Source organism: Myotis nattereri (assembly GCF_964212035.1).
Source record: "Myotis nattereri genome assembly, chromosome: 3".
Taxonomy (NCBI): Eukaryota; Metazoa; Chordata; class Mammalia; order Chiroptera; family Vespertilionidae; genus Myotis; species Myotis nattereri.
The window spans coordinates 193900947-193922976 of record NC_138077.1 but is presented as its reverse complement, the minus strand read 5'-3'; the positions used below and the strand labels follow the sequence as shown (position 1 = coordinate 193922976).

The 22030-nt window shown below is 39.8% G+C and overlaps 1 protein-coding gene across 2 annotated transcripts in view; it reads right to left on the bottom strand.

Annotated features, from left to right (window-relative positions):
- ZMYM6 (zinc finger MYM-type containing 6) overlaps positions 1-19494 on the bottom strand; it is a 43382-nt gene extending 23888 nt beyond the window's left edge. Inside the window, exons 1-11 of one of the 2 annotated variants that reach the window (XM_081086318.1) lie at positions 19320-19494; positions 18117-18282; positions 13142-13226; positions 12199-12448; positions 8846-9020; positions 8558-8749; positions 6623-6773; positions 5523-5638; positions 4460-4729; positions 4144-4294; positions 2452-2624 (exon numbers count right to left, since the gene is read on the bottom strand). In XM_081086318.1, the coding sequence (XP_080942444.1) occupies positions 2452-2624; positions 4144-4294; positions 4460-4729; positions 5523-5638; positions 6623-6773; positions 8558-8749; positions 8846-9020; positions 12199-12448; positions 13142-13226; positions 18117-18209 (1656 nt within the window). In that variant the 5' untranslated portion in view covers positions 18210-18282; positions 19320-19494. Of the gene's footprint in view, positions 1-2451; positions 2625-4143; positions 4295-4459; positions 4730-5522; positions 5639-6622; positions 6774-8557; positions 8750-8845; positions 9021-12198; positions 12449-13141; positions 13227-18116; positions 18283-19052; positions 19246-19319 lie in introns of those variants that run through there. The other variant, XM_081086319.1, reaches the window with a different exon arrangement.
- Between the last annotated feature and the right edge of the window lie 2536 nt (positions 19495-22030).

Below are 22030 nucleotides of genomic sequence, written 5' to 3'. Positions count from 1 at the left end.
TCCGGGCTGAGGGACACCTCCCCCCCTCCGAGTGGCCCGGTCAGCATGGCTCAGTGGTTGTTAACCTATGAACCAGGAGGTTATGGCTCGATTCCCCGTCAGGGCACATGCCGGGGTTGTGGGCTTGATCCCCAGTAGGGGGCATGCAGAAGGCAGCCAACTGATGATTCTCTCTCATCACTGAAATTTCCATCTCTCTCTCCCTCTCTAAAATCAATAAAAAAATATTTTTTAAAAATCACAATGAAGTATCACCTTACATATGTCAGAATGACCATTATCAATAAATAAAAAAAATAACAAGTGTTGGTGAGGATGTGGAGAAAAGTGAACCCTTGTGCACTATTAGTGGGAATGCAGACTGGTGCAGCCACTATGGCAAACAGTATAGAGGTTCCTCAAAAAATTAAAAACAGAACTGCCTTATGACCCAGAGATTCTACTTCTGGACATTTATCCAAAGAAACCCAAAATACTAATTCAAAAGAATATGTGCACCCCATCTTCATTGCAGCATTATTTACAATAGCCAAGATATGAAAGCAACCCAAGTACCCATCAACAGACGACTGGATAAAAAAGCTGTAGTACATATAGAAAATAGAATAGTATTACTCAGCCATACAAAAGAACAAAATCTTACCATTTGTGACAGCAAGGATGGACCTAGAGCAGTGGTTCTCAACCTTCCTAATGCCGCAACCCTTTAATACAGTTCCTCACGCTATGGTGACCCCCAATTTCATTGTTACAAATTGAACATAATTAAAGCATAGTGATGAATCACAAAAACAGTATGTAATTATATATGTGTTTTCCGACGGTCTTAGGTGACCCCTGTGAAAGGGTCGTTCGACCCCCAAAGGGGTCGCAACTCACAGGTTGAGAACCGCTGACCTGGAGAATATTATGCTAAATGAAATAAGTCAGTCAAAGAAAGACAAATACCATATGATTTCACTTATATGTGGAATCCAGAGAACAAAATAAACAAACAAAATTGATAGAACAGACTAATGCATAGATAAAACAGACTGATGGTAGCCAGAGGGGAGGGGAGTTGGGGGAAAGAGTAAAAAAGGCAAAGGGATTAAGAAGTACAAAATGGTAGTTACAAAATAGTCATGAGTATGTAAAGTACAGCATAGGGAATATAATCAATAATATTGTAATAACTAGGTATGGTGCCCGGTGGATACTTGAAATATCAGGGAAACACTTTTGTAAAGTATATGGTTGTCTAACCATTATGCTATACACCAAAAACTAATACAAAATAATATTAAATGTAAAAATAAAATTAAAAATAGCCTAGCTGGCATGGCTCAGCAGTTGAACGTCAACCTATGAATCAAGATGTAATGGTTTGATTCCTAGTCAGGGCACATGCCCAGGTTGCAGGCTGTATCCTCAGTGTGGGGCATGCAGGAGGCAGCTGATCAATGATTCTCTCTCATCATTGATGTTTCTACCTATCCCTCCCTGTCACTTCCTCTCTGAAATCAATAAAAAATATTATTAAAATAAATTAAATAAAATACATGTATTGTGGTTAAAAATATATATTATTTCATATAGATACCCTCAATTGAGAGAATATAAAAGTTGATCTGTTTTCAAAATTACCAATGAGAAATCTAAAGATAGATTCTATTTTTAAGAATTTAAGAGGCAACATGTTATAGTAGGCAGAATATGGAGAGACTTTGATTCATTCAATATCTAATGAGGTAGCCTTTGTCTTGAGTACTGAGATAGGTCCAAGGCATATAATTATGAAAAAAACATACTTCCCCTCAAGAAAATTATATTTTGAGGGCTCAGGAAACAAGTAAACAGGTGATTTCACTTGAGTGGTATAGGTGCTGTCTAATTGTCATCTACCAGCTTCTTTAAGGACATCTTACCTACTCCTTTTCCTTATTTATACACTGGCAATAACATACCTACTTCTTGGGATTCCGGTGAGGATTAAATGAACACTTATGAAGCACTGGACATGTATTAGTGGTTCAATTAATTCCAGCTTTCATTGTTAACCTTACAAAAAAGTGATTTTTTAAAAAGGAGGTGGGTAAGGAGGTCAGTCATAGTCATTTGATCTATGAAATGAGAACAAGGCCTGACTTCAAATTTCTCAGAGGAACTTTCTGTATGAGAAAGGCATAAGGCAACTTACCTACGTAAAGTTCTAACTCAGTTATAACAAGGTCAATGTGCCTTATAAGAAAGCAAAATTTAAAAGGAACATATCCTCAAATAATAAAGTCTCCAGAAATTCTGTACTCTTTACACCAAAGATTTCAAATTTATAATCAACTGAATTTTTCTTTAGGAGCCCATAGTTTATTTTATCCACTTCTAAACATAAAACTTTACTCATATAATCTGAACATATTTAAACAGAAAATAATTTTTATAAACTTCAGGAAGCCAAAGAGGTATAATTACCTGATAAAACAGAACTGTAAATTTTGACATGCAATCTTCACAACAAAACTCTTCTAACTTGCCCTCCAATCGGTTTTCTACCAAATTAGGGGATGTCTGGGAGCAATAACTGCACATCCTACAGTAGTTTCCCCATCGTTCTCCAAAGTCACGGGCAGAGAGGTATTTGCAAACTGAGAACCAGAAAGGATGAAAGGAAGAAACATCAAATTTACATTAACTTGAAGGAAGTAAAGTGAGTTTCTACAGTCTTAGATGTCCACAATTGTTAATTTCTAAATACTGGACACAATTATTTGCCTCTAGGTTAAAGAATAGTCTCTATATTCACAAAACAAACTTATATCACCTTTTACATATCCTCTAAATATAAGACCATCTATATTCAGAAACATCAGTTTCTTAAGCCAAGAAGCCATAATTGCTTAAGTACCTGCTTCACAAATGGGTGCAAGGAAAGCTCTCTGAAGTCAGAGCTAAACTTATGAAGAGATCTAATACCATCATTGATCTAATTATATATCAGAAGTTTTTTCTTTGCCGAGGTTATAGTAACGTTTTAAAAGATAGACTTTTGTGGGTGTGGGGTAGAGTGGGTTATTGGGGGGGGAGACAAGGAAAGGGGACATCTGTAATACTTTCAATAATACAGAAAAAATATAAATAAATAAATAAATAAATAAATAAATAAATAAATGAAAAGATAGACTTTTGTCAGCTAATTTCTCAACAGAAACTTTGCAGGCTAGAAAGGGGTGGCAAAAAATATTCAAAGTGATGAAAAGCAAGGACCTATAACCAAGAATAAGAGTATCACCCAGCGAAGCTATCACTTAGAATCAAAGGACAAATAAAGAGCTTCCCAGACAAGAAAAAGCTAAAGGCCAGCCAGTATGCTCAGTGGTTAAGCATCAACCTATGAACCAGGTCATGGTTTGATTCCCAGTCAGGGAACATGCCTGGGTTGTAGGCTCGATCCCCAGTGTGGGGTGTGCAGCAGGCAGCTGATCAATGATTCTCTCTTGTCATTGATGTTTCTCTCTCTCCCTCTCCCTTCCTTTCTGAAATCAATAAAAATATATTTTAAAAAATAAATAAACCTTAGAAAAAAAGAAAAAGCTAAAGGAGTTTATCACCACCAAACCAGTATTACATGAAATGCTAGCCATAGCTGGTTTGGCTCAATGGATAGAGCGTCGGCCTGTGGACTGAGGGGACTCAGGTTTGATTCCAGTCAAGGACACATGCCTGGGTTGTGGGCTCAGTGCCCAGTGAGGGGCATGCAGGAGGCAGCCGATCAATGATTCTCTCTCACCATTGATGTTTCTATTTCTCTTTCCCTCTCCCTTCCTCTCTGAAATCAATAAAAATATATATATTTTTAAAAAATAAATGTTAAAGGGTCTTCTTGAAGAAAAAGAAGGGTAAAAAAAGATAAAAAATATGAACAATAAAATGGCAATAAATACATATCTATCAACAATTGAATCTAAAAATCAAAATAAACAAGCAGAACAGAAAAAAGAAGAAGAAATTTTTAAATGAGTTAAACATAAATTCAATTAAAAAGCTTCAAATTATACCTGATAAAACAAAAATTACTTGAAAATTGATTGTGGATGAATAGCCCAGCCCATAATAAATACTTCACAACCACATGATCTGTGGATAAAACTGAACTTTTCACTTTACCTTCACTACAGAAAGGCTTATCAACTCCTGAAAATCGTACAGTCTCCTTTATAATTTTCTGTAGTTTACAGTAGTCACACATTGCTATAACTTTATTTTTCTTTTTGTAGTCATCACAGCAAGTCTTGCCACAAAACAGAAACATTTTACCCTGTAAAGAAAGAACAGTCATTAAGACCTAATTAAGCAGTTGCTTTATCTTTAAAAAATATTTTTCCTTCTCATTTCAAAGCAAATTAAATGAATTCACAGATGAAGAGACAAAAATGCTTCTTGGATAAGTTTAAATTCAATCTCTCACATGATCTCTCTTTACCTTATAGAAAAGAAGTTCTGGTTTTTTGGCAAACAGATTGATACAGTTCTGACACTTGAGTTTAACTGCATGGATTGAAGCAACTTGCTGGGATTGTGCAGCAGGAAAATGGAGACTGGCTGCAGCAGAGCCACTGACGGTGCTGGGGGGAACCGCAGAGGCGTTGTTACCTCCTCTTGCTGACACTGTTGACCCAGAGGACGGGCATATTTGGCCCTGAGACAGGGGCACTGCTGAAGACTTTGTTCCTTTTGGCTTGTCAAATACATCCTGAATGAACACAAATAAGGCAAAGACTAACAATTAAGAAGTAACAGAACTTGGTAATTTTCATTTTCTCATTTTAATAAATTGCTTTAAAATTTATAAAGTAGTACACAGAAAGAGTTTAAATGGCATACTTCCAGAATAGAAGGACTGACAAATACAGGCTTTCCAGACAAAGACCTCTAGTATATATGACCCTAATAAATTAAAGCAAGTCTGATGGCTATTAAGAGCACAGTGGTGCCCAACTGGCATGGCTTAATGGTTGAGCATCGACCTATGAACCAGAAGGTCACGGTTCGATTCCCAGTCAGGGCACATGCCTGGGTTGCAGGCTTGATCCCCAGTAGGGGGTGTGCAGGAGGCAGCTGACCAATGATTCTCTGTCATCATTGATGTTTCTCTCTCTCTCCCTCTCCCTCTCCCTTCCTCTCTGAAATCAATAGAAACAATAAAAAGAAAAAAAGAGCACAGTGGTCACCAGTGGTGTCTTCTTTCTAGTGCCAGGGCCATTGCATCAGGCATCTTCCCACCCTGCAGGATCTCTAAACTCTACTTTCTCTGAGAGTGAAGACAAAATGTGACAAGTGAAGGCTCCCAAGTCCATGCCAGGAGTCATTATGGATCTGGCCCAGGATGAGAGGAAGGAATACATGAACACATCAACATAGTTGAACAGAATTTTTTTCTAACTGAAATTTAATCTTTTATAAGTATGGACCTTCAGCAGTTAACATTTTGCCATAGATCAATGCCTACGAGAACGGCAGGGATAAAATACTATCTTAGCTCATACCTGGAAAGCCACAACACAACTGGAGCTGCAGAAGCTGTATATACTTCCATTGGACATAGCTAGGTGATACTGAGGGATTGCCGAGGTTTTACAACTATGACACGAAACCTGGACACCTTAGTAACAAAAAATAAAAACCAATGAATAAGTTACACAGATGAACAAATAATCCCAAAAAATGTGTTAGAATAAATACACAAATAATAATATCCAAAATAAAAATCAAGGAACTTTATAATAACCTGTCAAGCTAACTATAAGATCCTCAATTAAGTTCCATTTACACAAAAACTAACTTGGAACTTATGTGGGTGGTTTTTTTTTTCACACATGAGACTACACACACACATGCACACACAAACACCTCAACCAAGGAAATCTTTAGAAAAACTATTTTTATTTAAAAATCAGTTCTGTAGCCCTAACCGGTTTGGCTCAGTGGATGGAGCGTCGGCCTGCGGACTGGAGGGTCCCAGGTTCAATTCCAGTCAAGGGCATGTACCTTGGTTGCAGGCACATCCCCAGTAGGAGGTGTGCAGGAGGCAGCTGATCGATGTTTCTCTCTCATCAATGCTTCTAACTCTCCCTCCCATCCTCTCTGTAAAAAAATCAATAAAATATATTTTTTAAAAAAACAAAAAACCATGGCCCTGCAGACACCTCAATTTCAAACTTCTAGATCCAGGACTGTGAAACAATATATTAAAAATAATAACAATTGCCGAGACCGGTTTGGTTCAGTGGATGGAGCGTCGGCTTGCGGACTGAGGGGTCCCGGGTTCGATTCCGGTCAGGGGCATGTGCCTTGGTTGCGGGCACATCCCCAGTGGGAGATGTGCAGGAGGCAGCTGATTGATGTTTCTCTCTCATCGATGTTTCTGGCTCTCTGTCTCTCTCCCTTCCTCTCTGTAAAAAATCAATAAAATATATTTAAAATAATAATAATAATAATAATAAATAAAATAAAATAATATAAAAATCAGTTCTTTAAACCAATATTGTGCAAATTTAGTTTCCAACAAAATGAAAGAAAAGCAGTTACATTCTTCTTTAGTATTTACTACTAGTAAATCTACAAATTTATCAAATTTAAACATTACCTGAAGAAGTAACTGTCTTAACTCTGTAAGCAGATAAGCAATTAATAGAGCAGAAAAGCTCTGTTTTTCCTGAGTCATTGGTAGTCTCAATCATTTCAGCTGAGGGCCTCAATGATTTCCCCAAGGCATACGGAGGTGTCTGGGCTGAATTCTGTTAAGAAAATACATCTGTTAAGAAATAACATTAAAAAAAAAAAAGAAATAACATTCACACGCCTAATCATACAATACATATACACATACTGCTTAAGAAAAAGAAAAGCTACCTACAACCACTGCCTTTGGTTGAAATATTTGAGCGTGACAGTGAGGCCACACCAAACATAGACTTCTCTGAAAGTTGGGATGTGGGAAAAGTTAAGTTTTTTCAGATAATAATAAAATGTAAATTGAAGAAAATTAATAACTACTCTGATAGATTAGCAACAACAAAATACATTAAAAGTAATGAATTAAATAGTCATAACATACTTTTCTCATCACAAATGATCAGAGAAGACCAGGTAATGCATGAACCAAAGGTTCATCCTCAGTGCAGACTTAGACATCAATCTAGGAGAGAATCTACCACTTTTAATGTTATTTAACTAGTAAGACTCTTTAGGAGGAGGAGATAGAAACAATGTTTTTTTGTTTGTTTTGGTTTTTTTGTTATATATCCTATATAATAAAACCCTAATATGCAAATCGACCAAACAGTGGAATGACTGGTGGAATAACCGGTCGCTAAGATGCATGCAGACGCTCAACGCAGGAGCTGCCCCCTGGTGGTCAGTGCACTCCCACAGGGGGAGTGCCGCTCAGCCAGAAGCCAGGCTCATGGCTGGCAAGTGCAGCGGCAGTGGCGGGAGCCTCTCCCGCCTCCGTGGTAGTGCTAAGGAGCAGCAAGCAGGCAGGTAGTAAGAAGTGAGGGGTACCTTCCTCTTTGTGAGGGCACAGGCCGGGCTGAGGGGACCCCCCCCCCCTCCCCCAGTGCACGAATTTCATGCACCAGGCCTCTAGTATATCAATAAAATGGATTCTATTCCTGTGACAGTAGTAACCAGACTGCCAAAAGCTGCAATTCCTAGAAAAGTATACTTTTCACAAGATGAATGTCCATTACCAACTGCTTAGAGGAATTAAATAGAAATCAAACTTGCTAACTAAAAAATGTTTTAATTATTACTTAACATCCTTTTGTAAAAATGGAACTTTTTAAAGACCCAAGTCATTCAGCAAGAATTAAATTGACACAAATTGATATACTTAGTAACCAAATGAATGCATTATTCAAAAATATAAACAAAAATCAGCTAAAGTATTCTAATTAGGTAATGTTGCCAAAATAATTATAATTCATTCCAAAACACATTAAAAAAATATATTTTCTTTTTTGTTTTGTTTTTTGTTGTTAATCTTCATTCTTTAAAAAAGAAGAAAAAAAAGAAGCCCTAGCTGGTTTGTCTCAGTAGATAGAGTATCAGCCTGCAGACCAAAAGGTCCCGGGTTTGATTCCGATCAGGGGCACATGCCTGTGTTGTGGGCTTGATCCCCAGTGGGGGGCGTGCAAGAGGTAGCCAATCAATGATTCTCTCTCAGCATTGATGTTTATCTCTCTCTCCCCCCTCTGAAATCAATACAAATATTTTTTTTAAAAAGAATAATTTACTGATTTTTAGAGAGGGAGAAGAGAGAAACATCTCTGTGAGAGCATAATATTGACCCGCTGCTTCCTGCACACCTCCTACTGGGGATTAAGCCTACAACTTGGACATGTGCCGTGACAGAGAATCGAAGCAGCAACCTCTTGATGCACGAGACATCTGTGCACACAAAACCAACTGTGCCACACAGGCCAGAGCAAGCGCTCACTCTTTTCTTGTGCACTTCATTCCTGCACAGCCATCTCAGGAGGGGAGAGCCCAACTATATGCAACAGACTGATATTCATACCTGCTTATATGCTGTGACACTTGTTGAAGTAAAAACCTTCTGGGACTGGGAAGAACCAGAGCTACTATAGCAATAGCTCCCACAGTTCTCACAACATTTCATAGTGAGGTTGTTGGTAGAATGAAATTTTGAAAAACAGGCATCACTACAAAGACCATGTACCACATTTTGATACTTAACTTCAAATCGAATCTAGGAGAAAAAACACACATATGCACACAAAATAAGAGCCAGTTAAAAATCTCTGATCTTTGAGCAGAATCCCAATAAAGGTAAAATGTAACTTACATCAGCATTCTTCTGACACATACTGCACTTAGTTGAAGTGCTATTGGTATATATGCTAACAACAGGTTTTTTCTTTAGTTCATAAGAAGAAAGGCATGATTGGCTGCAGAAATCTTTGCTAGGAGAGGAATTTCCAAATCGGGCTGTGATTGCATTCTTTGGATTTAAAATGTCTCTAAAAATAAATAACAAAGGCAACATGAAATGTGTTCATCAAAACTATAATTTCTTCCTCTTTGTGAGCTAAAATAACTACATTTACTAAGGGTAGTATTATATAGTAGAAAATGGCCGACCATGCATATGGCATCTGGAAACCTGGGTTTAATGATTAGTTCTGTTACTTATCAGCTAAGTAACAATGAATAAGACAATTACTATCTTAATTTCCTCCTGTATAAAATGGAGTTCATAATACCAAATTTATAGATGTGTAAAAGAGAATTATATTTAAAATATATCCAGGCAGATGCCCATGACAAAAATAGTGAGGCTTACAGCTCCAACTAAGTTTCTTCCACTGGAGCCAATAAAATAAGTGGCCACCCCACAACTCCAGTCTATGAAACACTTGTCTTCTTACTAGCCAATAGCTGCCAAGAGTAAAAACATGAATGAGACAAAAAATACATTTACAAAAAATAAAGTTAAATGCAAGATTTTAGAAACAGTGAACTACTAAAGAGAAATATAATAATATTACCATGGCCCAACCAGTGTTGCTCAGTGGTTGAGCATCAACCCACGAACCAAGAGGTCACTGGTTCGATTCCCGGTCAGGGCACATGCCCAGGTTGCGGGTTCAATCCCCAGTAAGGGGCATGCAGGAGGCAGCCAATCAATGATGTTTCTCTCTCATCAATGTCTCTATCTCTCTATCCCTCTCCCTTCCTCTCTCAAAAAAAAAAAACTCAAAAAAAAATGTTAAAAAAATATTAGCATGATATATAAAGTTTAGCTATAACTGAAAAGAGCAAAGAAACAGATGACAAAAGGATTATTAAGGCTTCGTATCAGAGGACAGAACTAAGAATAAGACAAAAGAACACAAATAACTGAGATGTTTTTATAAGAGTTCATCTGCAATAAGCACTAACAGTAAAAACAGAGGCTAAATATTGCCATTCTTCTGAAAAGCATAAAAACTGAAGGAAATAGTCACTAATCAGAAACACTAGTGCAGGTCACAAAGTAAAAAAATAATGGCAATAATATTATATACTATAATAATGTGTATTGAATAATAACTATGTGCCAGCATTCTTCTCTTTACTCAAATTATCCAATTTAATTGTTGCAAAAACTCTATAAGTATTATTATAATTGCTATTTGATAGATGAGGAGACTAAATAAAAAATGTCCAAGTCACATAGCTGGGAAGCAGTAAAGCCAGAATACAAATCCCAGCAGTCAGATTCTACAGTCCACGGAATTAATCATCCCACTATCCTGCCTTATACATCCTGTATACCTTTATTATACAGAACTATTCCATGGCAAATTATGAAAGAACAACAATTTGATTAATTTTCTAAAACTCACCTACCATTAAAAATACGACAGTGAGCCCTAACCAGTTTGGCTCCATGGACAGAGAATCAGCCTGCAGACTGAAGGGTCCCAGGTTCGATTCCGGTCAAGGGCACATGCCCAGGTTGCGGGCTCAATCCCTAGTAGGGGATATGCAGGTGGCAGCCGATCAATGATTCTCTCATCATTTATGTTTCTCTCTCTCTCTCCCTCTTCCCTTCCTCTCTGAAATCAATAAAAATACTTTTTTAAAAGAAAGAAAAGATTGCCGAACCGGTTTGGCTCAGTGGATAGAGCGTTGGCCTGTGGACTGAAGGGTCCCAGGTTCAATTCCGGTCAAGGGCATGTACCTTGGTTGCGGGCACATCCCAGTAGGGGGCGTGCAGGAGGCAGCTGATCGATCTCTCTCATTGATGTTTCTAGCTCTCTGTCCCTCTCTCTTCTTCTCTGTGAAAAATCAATAAAATATTTAAAAAAAAAAAAAAAAAAGAAAAGATTGAATAGACTGTCCAACCTATGAGGGAAGGCGGGAGAGTGAAGGGGTAAGAGATCAACCAAAGGACTTGTATGCATGCATATGAGCATAACCTATGGACACAGACAGTAGGGGGGTGAGGGCATGTGCTGGGGGGTGGGAGCAGTTGGAGAGAGATCAATGGGGGAGGAGGGAAAGGAGGCTCATGTAATACTTTAAACAATAAAGAATTTAAATTAAAAAAAATAAAAATAAAATATCTAGCCCAAGGTCAGACAGTTAATAAGTAATAGAGCCATGATCTAAAACCAAGCTCTTAACTTTTCTTGCTCTTAGAGACTACTGGCAATACACTGTATTCCTAGAATTATATTACCACAGAAATAGGCAAAACATGCCAAATTCTTCAAAGGTACTAAGGTAGAAGAAGTTTATGTGACTTTCTCTTTCTGAATCTATGCATTATTTGAAGCAACAATGATCCCCAACAAAACTAGAATTTTTTTTAGAAATAAACACATTATATTTGTGGCCATTGAGTTTTTAACCTTTTAATGAATTAAATAATTTTCACATACTATTTTATTTTGAGTGATATTATTTTATCTTATACTTCAATAACATTCCATCAAGATAAATAATTTTGAATGGCTGTTGCCTGATTACAGGATATATGAATGATCCTACAATTCCCACAAATTGTTTATTTCTTTCCATAGTAAAATTTCAACTGAAAGAGATTAAAAAAAACTGGTTTAGGCAATACTTTTAACACCAAATCATTTCTTTAATGTGACAAAAACTTTATAATCTGCAAATTCTCAATAGCTAAAAAGTTATTTCCACAGAAATGAGCTAAAGAGATTTAAAGTAGCAAAAGCATGTTTGAACTAAACTATCTATCTATATATATAAAAGCTTAGGCGACTGTTATGACCGGTCGACCAAACGACCAGTCACTATGATGAGCACTGGACACCAGGGGGCAGATGCTCAATGCTCACTCCCACAGTGGGAGTGCCACTCAGCCAGAAGCCAGGCTCATGGCTGGTGAGCGCAACAGTGGTGGCGGAAGCCTCTCCCACCTCCCTGGCAGTGCTACCGAGCAGCGGCAGTGGCAGCACGCACAGGGGGTCCCAGATGAGCGGGAGTAGCGCGACACCCAGCCCCAACTCTGGCTCCTCCCTGGCCACCTGATGCTTTGCACACAGCTACATCCCCCAAGGGATCCCAGATTGCAAGAAGGCACAGGCCAGGCTAAGGGACCCTACCGGTGCATAAATCCATGCACTGAGCCTCTAGTATACACACTAAAAAGGTAAAAAGATGTAATTAAAAATGTTATACTTCGAGCAGTTTGTGCAGGTTTTCTTGGGAGGAGGTGGTAGGCAGACAGGTGAAGAATATCTGGCAATGCACCGCGTGGAGCAAAAGAGCTGAGTAGATCCTGTCTTATGATATGCATTTTGCCCCTTATAAAGCATTGTTTTACAACCAGAACAAACAGCTTGCAAAGCTATAGCTGGAACTGAAGGAAGCAATCTATTTGGGCCAGTTGATGCAAGAGGAAACTGAAAGCCTGGGGTCAACTGTTGGGCTATTAAAAACAAAAAAACAAAAAGAAAAGTTTTAGTATCAATATAAACATACAACATTCTCTATTTTTAGGACAATTCCCTCAGTCTTAAATTCCAATATAAATGAGGCAATAAGCACCCCAGGGGATTTCAAGCTTTCTAAAACCAGAACCCCTAGTAAAAACCACGTTTCACATTATAACCCAGCATACATGTACATACATGTGAATGTGTAGGTGGAATATAATTTAATAACTGACATAGTAGTTTCATGAAATCATGTTTCCTTACTACATGCATTATCTGATATACTAGTAATCTTATTCTATTCCACTTTTAAAATGCTGGTCAAGCCCAGCTGGTTTGGCTCAGTGGCTGGCACTGACCCATGAACCAGGAAGTCATGGTTTGATTCCCGGTCAGAGCATATGCCCGGGTTTGAGCTTGATCTCCAGTGTGGGGCATGCAAGGGGCAGCCAATCAATGATTATCTCTCTTCATTGGTGTTTCCATCTCTCTCTCCCTCTCCCTTTTTCTCTGAAATCAATAAAAATATATATATTTTTTAAATGCTGGTCAAGACCAGCTACTCAGTGTGAAAGCATTGCTTTGTCTAAAGGAAGAAAAAACGTATATGAGGTGCTTTCCCTAAATTCTACTAGTCAGAATATAACAAATATTCATTATAATTAACTTTTGCAGTTGTTGCTTACCAAGAGGAATTCCACTGATTGAAAACACAGCATTAATTTTCAATTCACTTCCTTGAATTTTTGGCTTTGGGGCATGTCCATACTCCTTAAAGGAGAAAAAAGAGAGAGAGAAATGAATATAGTGTTAGTATCTAAGTAAACTAGAAATACAAGAAAAGCGTAATTCTGTCATATTCACCTTTTCTATATCCTAATTGTAATCACTTTCACAACTACCTCAAAAGTCAAAATTTACAAGTTATTAAAACAGTTAATCTTTACAAAAAGGATCTTTCAGAACTGGAAAATCATAATAGTTATATCTACTTTTCAAATGTAACCTTCATATACAGGAGTAATACACAGCATTTCCATGCTGAGCACTACTCTTCTCTTAGGCTGTGTTTATAAGGGAACAATAAATTAAATTTATCTGAATAATTTAGAGTTTGTAAAATTAGTAATTTTAGCCAAGACATTTATATGCTGTCATATCTGTTAGCAGAAAAGACACAAGAGTTTCTGCTCATTATGCATAAAATCATCACAGTCCAGCCCTAGCTGGTTTGGCTCAGTGAATAGAGCAACAGGCTGCATACTAAAGGGTCCCGGGTTTGATTCCAGTCAAGGGCACATGCCTGGGTTTCGGGCTTGATCCCCAGTAGGGGGCATGCAGGAGGCAGCCAATCAATGATTCTTTCTCATCATTGATGTTTCTATCTCTCTCTACCTCCTCCTTCCTCTCTGAAATCAATAAAAATATATATATTTTTTAAAAATCATCACAGTCCAAATCAGATTTACCCTTAACATATTTTTAAATGCTTAAAAATAAAATATAATCATGAAACAAAAATTTAAAAATATATATACCTATCTTTGTAAGACTGTCTTTATTCTTTTTTCTTTTTCCCAGAAACAAAGAAAGGAAGGGAGAGGGAAGAAGAAAATGATCAATGTGAGAGTGAAACATCCATCAGTTGCCTCATGCACACTCCCCTACCGGGGATCGAGCCCACAACCTGGGCATGTGCCCTGAACAGGAATGAAATTGGCAACCTTTCAGTGCACTGGACAACGCCCAACCAACACCCTTCCTTCGCCCCTACACACACACACACACATACACACACATACACACACACACACACAAGACTGAAAGGACCATGTCCACTATGGACAGGGACCATATTTTTTTTCCCACATCTATATACTCAACAGCCAGCAGTCAACATAGCACAACAGAGGAGACTCTGGGTTCTGACAGTAGACAGACAGATGTGATCTTGGCTCAGACAAGTTATTTAATCTTCTTTAGTTTCAACTTTCTTATCTATAAAATATATTATCTAACCGGTAGGCCCATTATGAAGGATAAATGATTTAATACCAACAAAATATGCAGCATGATGCCTTACAGTTAGCCAAAAGTTAAGCATGATTTACACATAAAAATACTAGCTATAATTATTATTTTCACTAGAGGCCTGGTGCACAAATTCGTGCACAAATTCGTGCACCAGTGGGGTCCCTTGGCCTGGCCTGAGGGATCAGGCCAAAACCAGTTCTCCGACATCCCAATTGAGGGGTCTTGGATTGTGAGAGGGTGCAGGCCAGGCCGAGGGACCCCACCAGTGCACGATCGGGGCTGGGGAGGGATGCAGGTTGGCCAGCCGGAGAGGGACCGCAGGATGGCTCCAGGGCATATCCGGCCCGTCTTGCTCAATCCCTATCGGCCGGACCCAAGCAGCAAGCTAACCTACTGGTCAGAGCATCTGCCTCCTGGTGGTCAGTGCACATCATAGCAACTGGTCGACTGTCTTCCCCCTTGTGGTCAGTGCACATCATAGCGAGCGGTTGACCGGCCTTAGCATTCATTAGCATATTATGCTTTGATTGGTTGAACGGCCATGGACAACCAGACACTTAGCATATTAGGCTTTTATTATACAGTAGGTCCTCCGGTTATGTCAGAGATCCGTTCCTACAGCGCGACATAACGCGATTTTCGCTATAATTTGGAACCCACCTACATAAGCACCTATGTCACTCACATGGGAGGACATACACAGCAATAATGAAGTGAAACAGTAAAAGAAAAATTAAAAGAAAGATAACAATTCCTGACTTTTACTTGCGGTAAATAAATAATAAAAAACATAAACCACATATGTACATACGTCAAAATGATGAAACTTTTTTTTTTTTATAAATACTGTAAATGGGCCCTAGCCAGTTTGGCTCACTGGATAGAGCGTCAGCCTGGGGACTGAAGGGTCCCAGGTTCGATTCCAGTCAAGGGCATGTATCTTGGTTGCAGGAACATCCCCAGTAGGGGGTGTGCAGGAGGCAGCTGATCGATGCTTCTCGCTCATCGATGGTTCTAACTCTCTATCCCTCTCCCTTCCTCTCTTTAAAAAATCAATAAAATATATATTAAAAAAAAAATACTGCCGAAACCGGTTTGGCTCAGACTGCGAGAGGGCGCAGGCCAGGCTGAAGGACCCCGAGTGCACAAATGTTTGTGCACCGGGCCTCTAGTACTTAAATAACAACAGTTATTTATTGACACTTGCAAAGAGAGAAGTTAAAAGTACCTATATACACGTCCTTTAACTTACTAAAAAGAATACTTGCCCTGGCCAGGAGGCTCTGTTGTTTGGAGTGTCATCCTGTACACCAAAAGGTTGAGAGTTCGATTCCTGGTCAGGACACATACCTAAGTTGTAGGTTTAACCCCCAGTCAGGGGGCATCCGGAAGGCAACCAATCCATGTTCTCTTTCACATCTATGTTTCTATCTTTCTCTTTCTCTCTCTCCCCTTTCTCCTCATTCTCTAAAATCAATAAGCATATCCTTGGGTGAGGATTTTAAAAAATAAAATAAGCCCTCGCCAGTTTGGCTCACTGGATAGAGCGTCGGCCTGGGGACTGAAGAGTCCCAGGTTCGATTCCGGTCAAGGGCATGTACCTTGGTTGCAGGCACATCCCTAGTAGGGGGTGTGCAGGAGGCAGCTGATCGATGCTTCTCTCTCATCGATGTTTCTAACTCTCTATCCCTCTCCCTTCCTCTCTGTAAAAAATCAATAAAATATATTTTAAAAAAATAATAATAAGATAAAATAGCCCTACCCAGTTTCACTCAGTGGTTAGAGCATTGGCCCATGGACTGAAGGGTTGCAGGTTTGGTTCCAGTTAAGGGCATATACCTCTCTCACATCGACAATATTTCTCTCTCACATGGATGTTTCTCTCTCTCTCCCCCCTCCCTTCCACTCTCTCTAAAAGTTAATGAAAAAAATATCCTCTGGTGAGGATTAACAAGAAAATAAAATACGCCCTGACCGGTTTGGCTCAGTGGATAAAGCATCGGCTTGCGGACTGAAGGGTCCCAGGTTCGATTCCGGTCAAGGGCATGTACCTTGGTTGCCAGCACATCCCCAGTCGGGGGCGTGCAGGAGGCAGCTGATCAATGTTTCTCTCTCATCAATGTTTCTAACTATCTCTCTCCCTTCCTCTCTGTAAAAAATCAATAAAAATATATTTAAAAAAAAAAAGAAAGAAAATAAAATACAAGAAAATAAAAAGCACTATGCAATAGAAAAAAAAAAGAAAAAGATTAATTTCACCCCTAAGTGACAGTTAAACTATGTCTTAAAAGTGGAGAAAATTTTTGCCAAGCTATCTAGTTTAGGATAACGCAGGCAGAAGAAATGAACTATGCAGTCAAGGAAACAAAACTCAACAGAATATACTTTGAGTGAAATGCAAATAGTTTGCAGGAGCAGAGATTAGAAAAATGAGGATGAGTGATGATACTGAAGAGGGAAACAAAGGCCTAAATATGGATAGTTTGCATGTCACACTAAAAAGTTTATGCTTTATCACAGGAGACGGTCTTTAAAGGGACTAATGTCATCAGATCTACAGAGTACAATGTCATCACTACACTGCACGCCCCCTATTGGGGATTGAGCCCACAACCCAGGTGTGTGCCCTGACCAGGAATCAAACTGTGACCTCCTGGTTCATGGGTCACCACTCAACCACTGAGCCACACCAGTGGGAGGACGGAAGAGGGGTCATTCTTTTGACTCTATAGTCAAACCTCGTTTCTGGAATGTCTTGTAGTTCTTCAAAAGAACCATGCCTCTCTCCAACTCAGGGTTTTCCTATATGCAGATCCCTCTGTCTGGAACACTCTCCATGCTTTTGGGTAGTCTATTCATTCTTCATAATTCAGCTCACAAATCCTTCCCTCTGGGCAGCCTTTCCTAGTCAGCCTCTGCCCCCAACCAAATCTAGGTCAGATTCCCTATTTTATGCTTTCCTTCCAGAGCACTAGTCACAGTTTACAATTTTAGATGTTATTTGAGCAATTACTTGGGTAATATCTGTCTCCCCTACTAACCTATAAGCTCTATGAGGGAAGGGGCTAGGGCAGCCGTGGGCAAACTACGGCCCGCGGGCCGGGCCGTTTGAAATGAATAAAACTAAAAAAAAAAGACCGTACCCTTTTACATAATGATGTTTACTTTGAATTTATATTAGTTCACACAAACACTCCATCCATGCTTTTGTTCCGGCCCTCCGGTCCAGTTTAAGAACCCATTGTGGCCCTTGAGTCAAAAAGTTTGCCCACCCCGTGGGCTAGGGTGACTTTGATCACTTCCTGGATCCCCTAGCATAGAACAGACCACAATACTTAGAAAATAAAAGCAAACTTTTATCAGAAGAGAATTTTTTTAAAAAAGGTACTCCAAGCATGGAAAAATGGTAACATACTACTTTCTTTTTACAAAACAAAACATCATATGGATACCAAGGTCTTTTTTCATTCAAAGAGCAGAAAAACTGATTTACTCATCCAATGAGGAAAAAAAAATCAGTTTGGGTCATTTTAATGTACAAGCTAGAAATTGCCTAACTAAAAATTTGAATTCACCAGATAGAAAAGAAGGAATTTAAAAAACAATTAAATAAAATGAAATGCTTACTTGAACATTGTCAGGTTCCTCTTTAATTGTGTCTGGAAGTACCTGCTGTGGTGCCATTGCTCTGCCACATACACCATCCAAAGGTTCTTTCATTCTAATTATTTATGTAAAGGAATTCTCCAGTTTAAACTAATATATTTCTTCTTGGTAATAGATAGCTTTCCTCCTAAAACACAATATAAAGGATTGGTACTCAGGTTAATCTTTTTTTTTTTCATGTTTATATTAAACGTTTCGTGTTGAGCACAAGGCTTTAGATTTGAGCATCTGAAAAACAAACTTTCCTGGGGCCATGACTAACTCTATTCTCCTTTCTTCCTGCCTTCTGCTCCTTTAGTTGCTACCTTCGCGTGAGACAACAATCTTCTGGCAATAGCTCCCACTTCCCTAAGATCTTTAAAGACAAGCACTCTGGTCTTTTATATTTTGAAAGTTACAGAGGGTATTAGCCCTGCAGACCAAGACATGGGAAGAAGTGACCAAGGGAAAGGACTCAAACAGTTTCTAACTCCATGAGAATTAGGACTTGGAGACCCACTTCAGCTTTTACGTCCGAAAGTGGGGCCCCTTGAGCTCCCCTCCCCCGCCGCTAACTCAGCCTTTACTCGAGGCCTCCATAAGGGCCCCACTCCTTGGACTAAGTTAATGCACTTTTCAAGGTCTCCATGGTTGCGATGCCTAGGAGTGAGACCCTCTGAGCTCTGATTCCCCTTCCCCATCCTGCAAACAAAAAATTCTATTAGCCATGCGGCGCCTTTCCTTCTCCTAGACCTAGTAGGAAATGTACTAAACAGGATGCACCAAGCCTGCAGCAAAAGGTATCTCCACAACGTTGTCTTTTTCCTGGTGGTGAAGCCAGGCTTGCAATGGGCCACTGGTTTAAGAGCCCGAGCTCAAGAACAAGTGAGAACTTCGGTCTCCCTGCCACAACATTACCAATCTAGGCGCGCTCGTCTCTCCTCCGAGCATCGTACTCGCTCCGAAACTCTCGTCTCCACCAGTACTTCCTACGCGCGTCACCGAGCCCCAACTCGGAATCGGCGGGAGCGAACGCATCCCGCAGGAGCGTGTCATTCCCCGCGGCGAAGCCCGCCCCGCGTCCGCCAAGCAGTCCGCCGGCGCCGCCCCCGCTCGGTTCCCGCCCCATCACATGGTGTGACCCCTCCCCGCGCAGTCCCTCCAGCCACCACCAGACGCGCTCACCTTCGGGGCGCCCCTCTCCTGCCGGGGAGCACCGGCCGGAGAAGCAGGAATAGGACCCGAGAGACCCGCGCCGGGGCGAGAATTATTTTCACAGAATTCTTCCGCGTGACCCAGTGCGATCCCACAGGCGGACTAGCGGGCGTGTGCTTCCCTGGTCTCGGCACCCCCTTTTCCCATCATGCTCCAGTCCTGAGCTTAGTGGCTCTTCCCAGCATTCCTCTTTCCTCAGGGATGGTTGTCTTCTTAAAGAGACCGAGACCCAATTGTGAAAAGGTAGAGGAAAGGACTGGGGGAGGGTGTTAGGGGGGTGTTAGACGACGCAGTAAGTGCGCTGCACCATTCTCTGACGCTCATTTCCAGAAAGGGCCTCCTAGGAGAACATAATAATAAATAATAGCTAATATTTGTTAAGCCAAGAGTTTGCTGGACATGCGTCATTCCTTAGTCCTCACCACAACCCCAAGAGGTACAAATTTTTATCTGGGAGGTGTAAATGAAGAAATTAAGTTGTACAAAGTCAAGATTTGGTATGTTTTAATTCAACATTGTTTTGGAGATTCATCTATGACTTGTGAGGCTGTCTCGTTCGTTCATTTGGACTGCTGTGTTGTATTCCATTTTAGAAATATGCTGCAATTTAACCTCCTACTATTGATGGACATTTGACGTGTCTCCAATTTTTAGCTCTTAGGAATAATGTTGCTGTATTTTGTGGCACATATGCACATATGGTAATTTTATACCTAGCAGCGAAATTGCTTGTTATGTATTTGTATAACTTAACTGGATAATGTCAAACAATTTTTTTAAAAGATCTTTTATTGATTTTTTAGAGAGAGAGGAAGGGAGCGGGAGATAAACACCCATGTGATCGGCCGCCTCCCACACGCCCCCTAGCGGGATCGAGCCTGCAACCCTTTGGTGCACTGGAAGCCCAACCTAGCTGCACTGTCCAGAGCTCAAACAACTTAAGAAAGTAGTGGTTTCAGTTTGCACTTCACCAGCCATGTATGAGAGTTCCAGTTGCCAATAACTGGCCAATAACTACTACTGTACCAGCACATCTTTTTAATTTTAATCATTCTGGTGGGGGTACAGTGGTATTTGATTATGGTTTTAATTTGGATTTTCCAGATTACAAATGAGTTTGAGTCCATTTTCATGTTGTCGCTTTTTAAATATATTTTTATTGATTTCAGAGAGAAAGGGAGAGGAAGAGAGAGATAGAAACATCAATGATGAAAGAGAATCCTTGATTGGCTGCCTCCTACACGCCTCATACTGGGAATCAAGCCAGGCGGGTGCCCTTGACTGGAATCGAACTTGGGACCCTTCAGTCCACGGGCCAATGCGCTCTCCACTGAGCCAAACCAGCTAGGGACATTTTCATGTTTTTTTTAATATCTGGATATCCTCTTTTATGAAGTGTCTATTTAAGTCTCAGACCTATTTTTGTATTGGATTATCTGCCAATTTCTTACGATATGTATTCTGGATATGAGTCCTTTGCTGAATATACGTATGTATTGCCATTATCTTCTCCCACTCAGAGGACAGTCTTTCCACTTTATTATTTGTGTCTTTTTAAATTTTATTTGTTGATTTTAGAGAGAGAGAGGGAGAGAGAAAGAAACATCAGTTTATTGTTTCACTTATTTATGCATTCATTGTGCCCTGACTGGGCATGGAACCTACAACCTTATCTGAACAATGCTCTAACCAACTGAACTACCTGGCCAGAGCCTATTATTGGTGTCTTTTGTTGTTGTTGTTAATCCTCACCTGAGGATATTTTTTCCCGGTTGATTTTTAGAGACAATTGAAGGGAGGAAGGGGGAAGGAGGAGAGAGAGAGATAAACATCGATGTGAGAGAGGCACATCAATTGCTTGCCTGCCGCCTGCACGTGCCCCCCCACTGGGGATTGAACCTGCAACCCAGGTACATGCCCTTGACGGGAATCGGTGCTCAGACTGACTCTCCAACCACTGAGCAACACAGGCCATGGCTATTGGTGTCTTTTGATGAACATAAAAGACCTTTAAAGCTCAGTGCTTCTTGTATCTGTTCAAAAATATTTTCCTACCAAAGGTTCTTACTAATTTCTGAAACTGTTATTACTTTGTCTTTCTTATTTAGATCTACAACCTAAAGTTGGTTTTTGTGTACGGTATGAGATAAGTCAAATTTCATTTTTTCCATACGAATGCTAATCTGATTAAGTGCTGTTTTTGAAAAGTCTGTCTTTTCCCTACTGCTTTGTATTGTCGCCTTTGCATATATAGTTGTCTATAAAGGTGTGGATCTGTTTCGGGACTGTGTAACCTATTCCTTTTGTCTCTCTTTGCAGAAATATTACACTGTCTCCATTTCTATGACAGCTTTATAATAAATCTTGTTATGTGATAGAAAAAGTTTTCCTTCCCATTATGTCCTTCAAGATCATCTTGGCTTTTTTTGGTTCTTTGCACATTCATATAAATTTTAGCATCAACTTGCCAAATGCAACAAAACTTTCCTTATAAACTTTAGAAGCAGCTAGGATTTTGTTTAGTATGCACTAAAGCTGTAGACGTGTTTTGGAGAATTAGCATTTGTTATTCATTGTGTTGAATCATGTCCTCCAAAAAGATACGTTGCAGTCCTAATCCTGAAAATGTGGCTTTATTTGGAAACTAGAGGCCCGGTGCACAATATCCGCACACAGTGTGG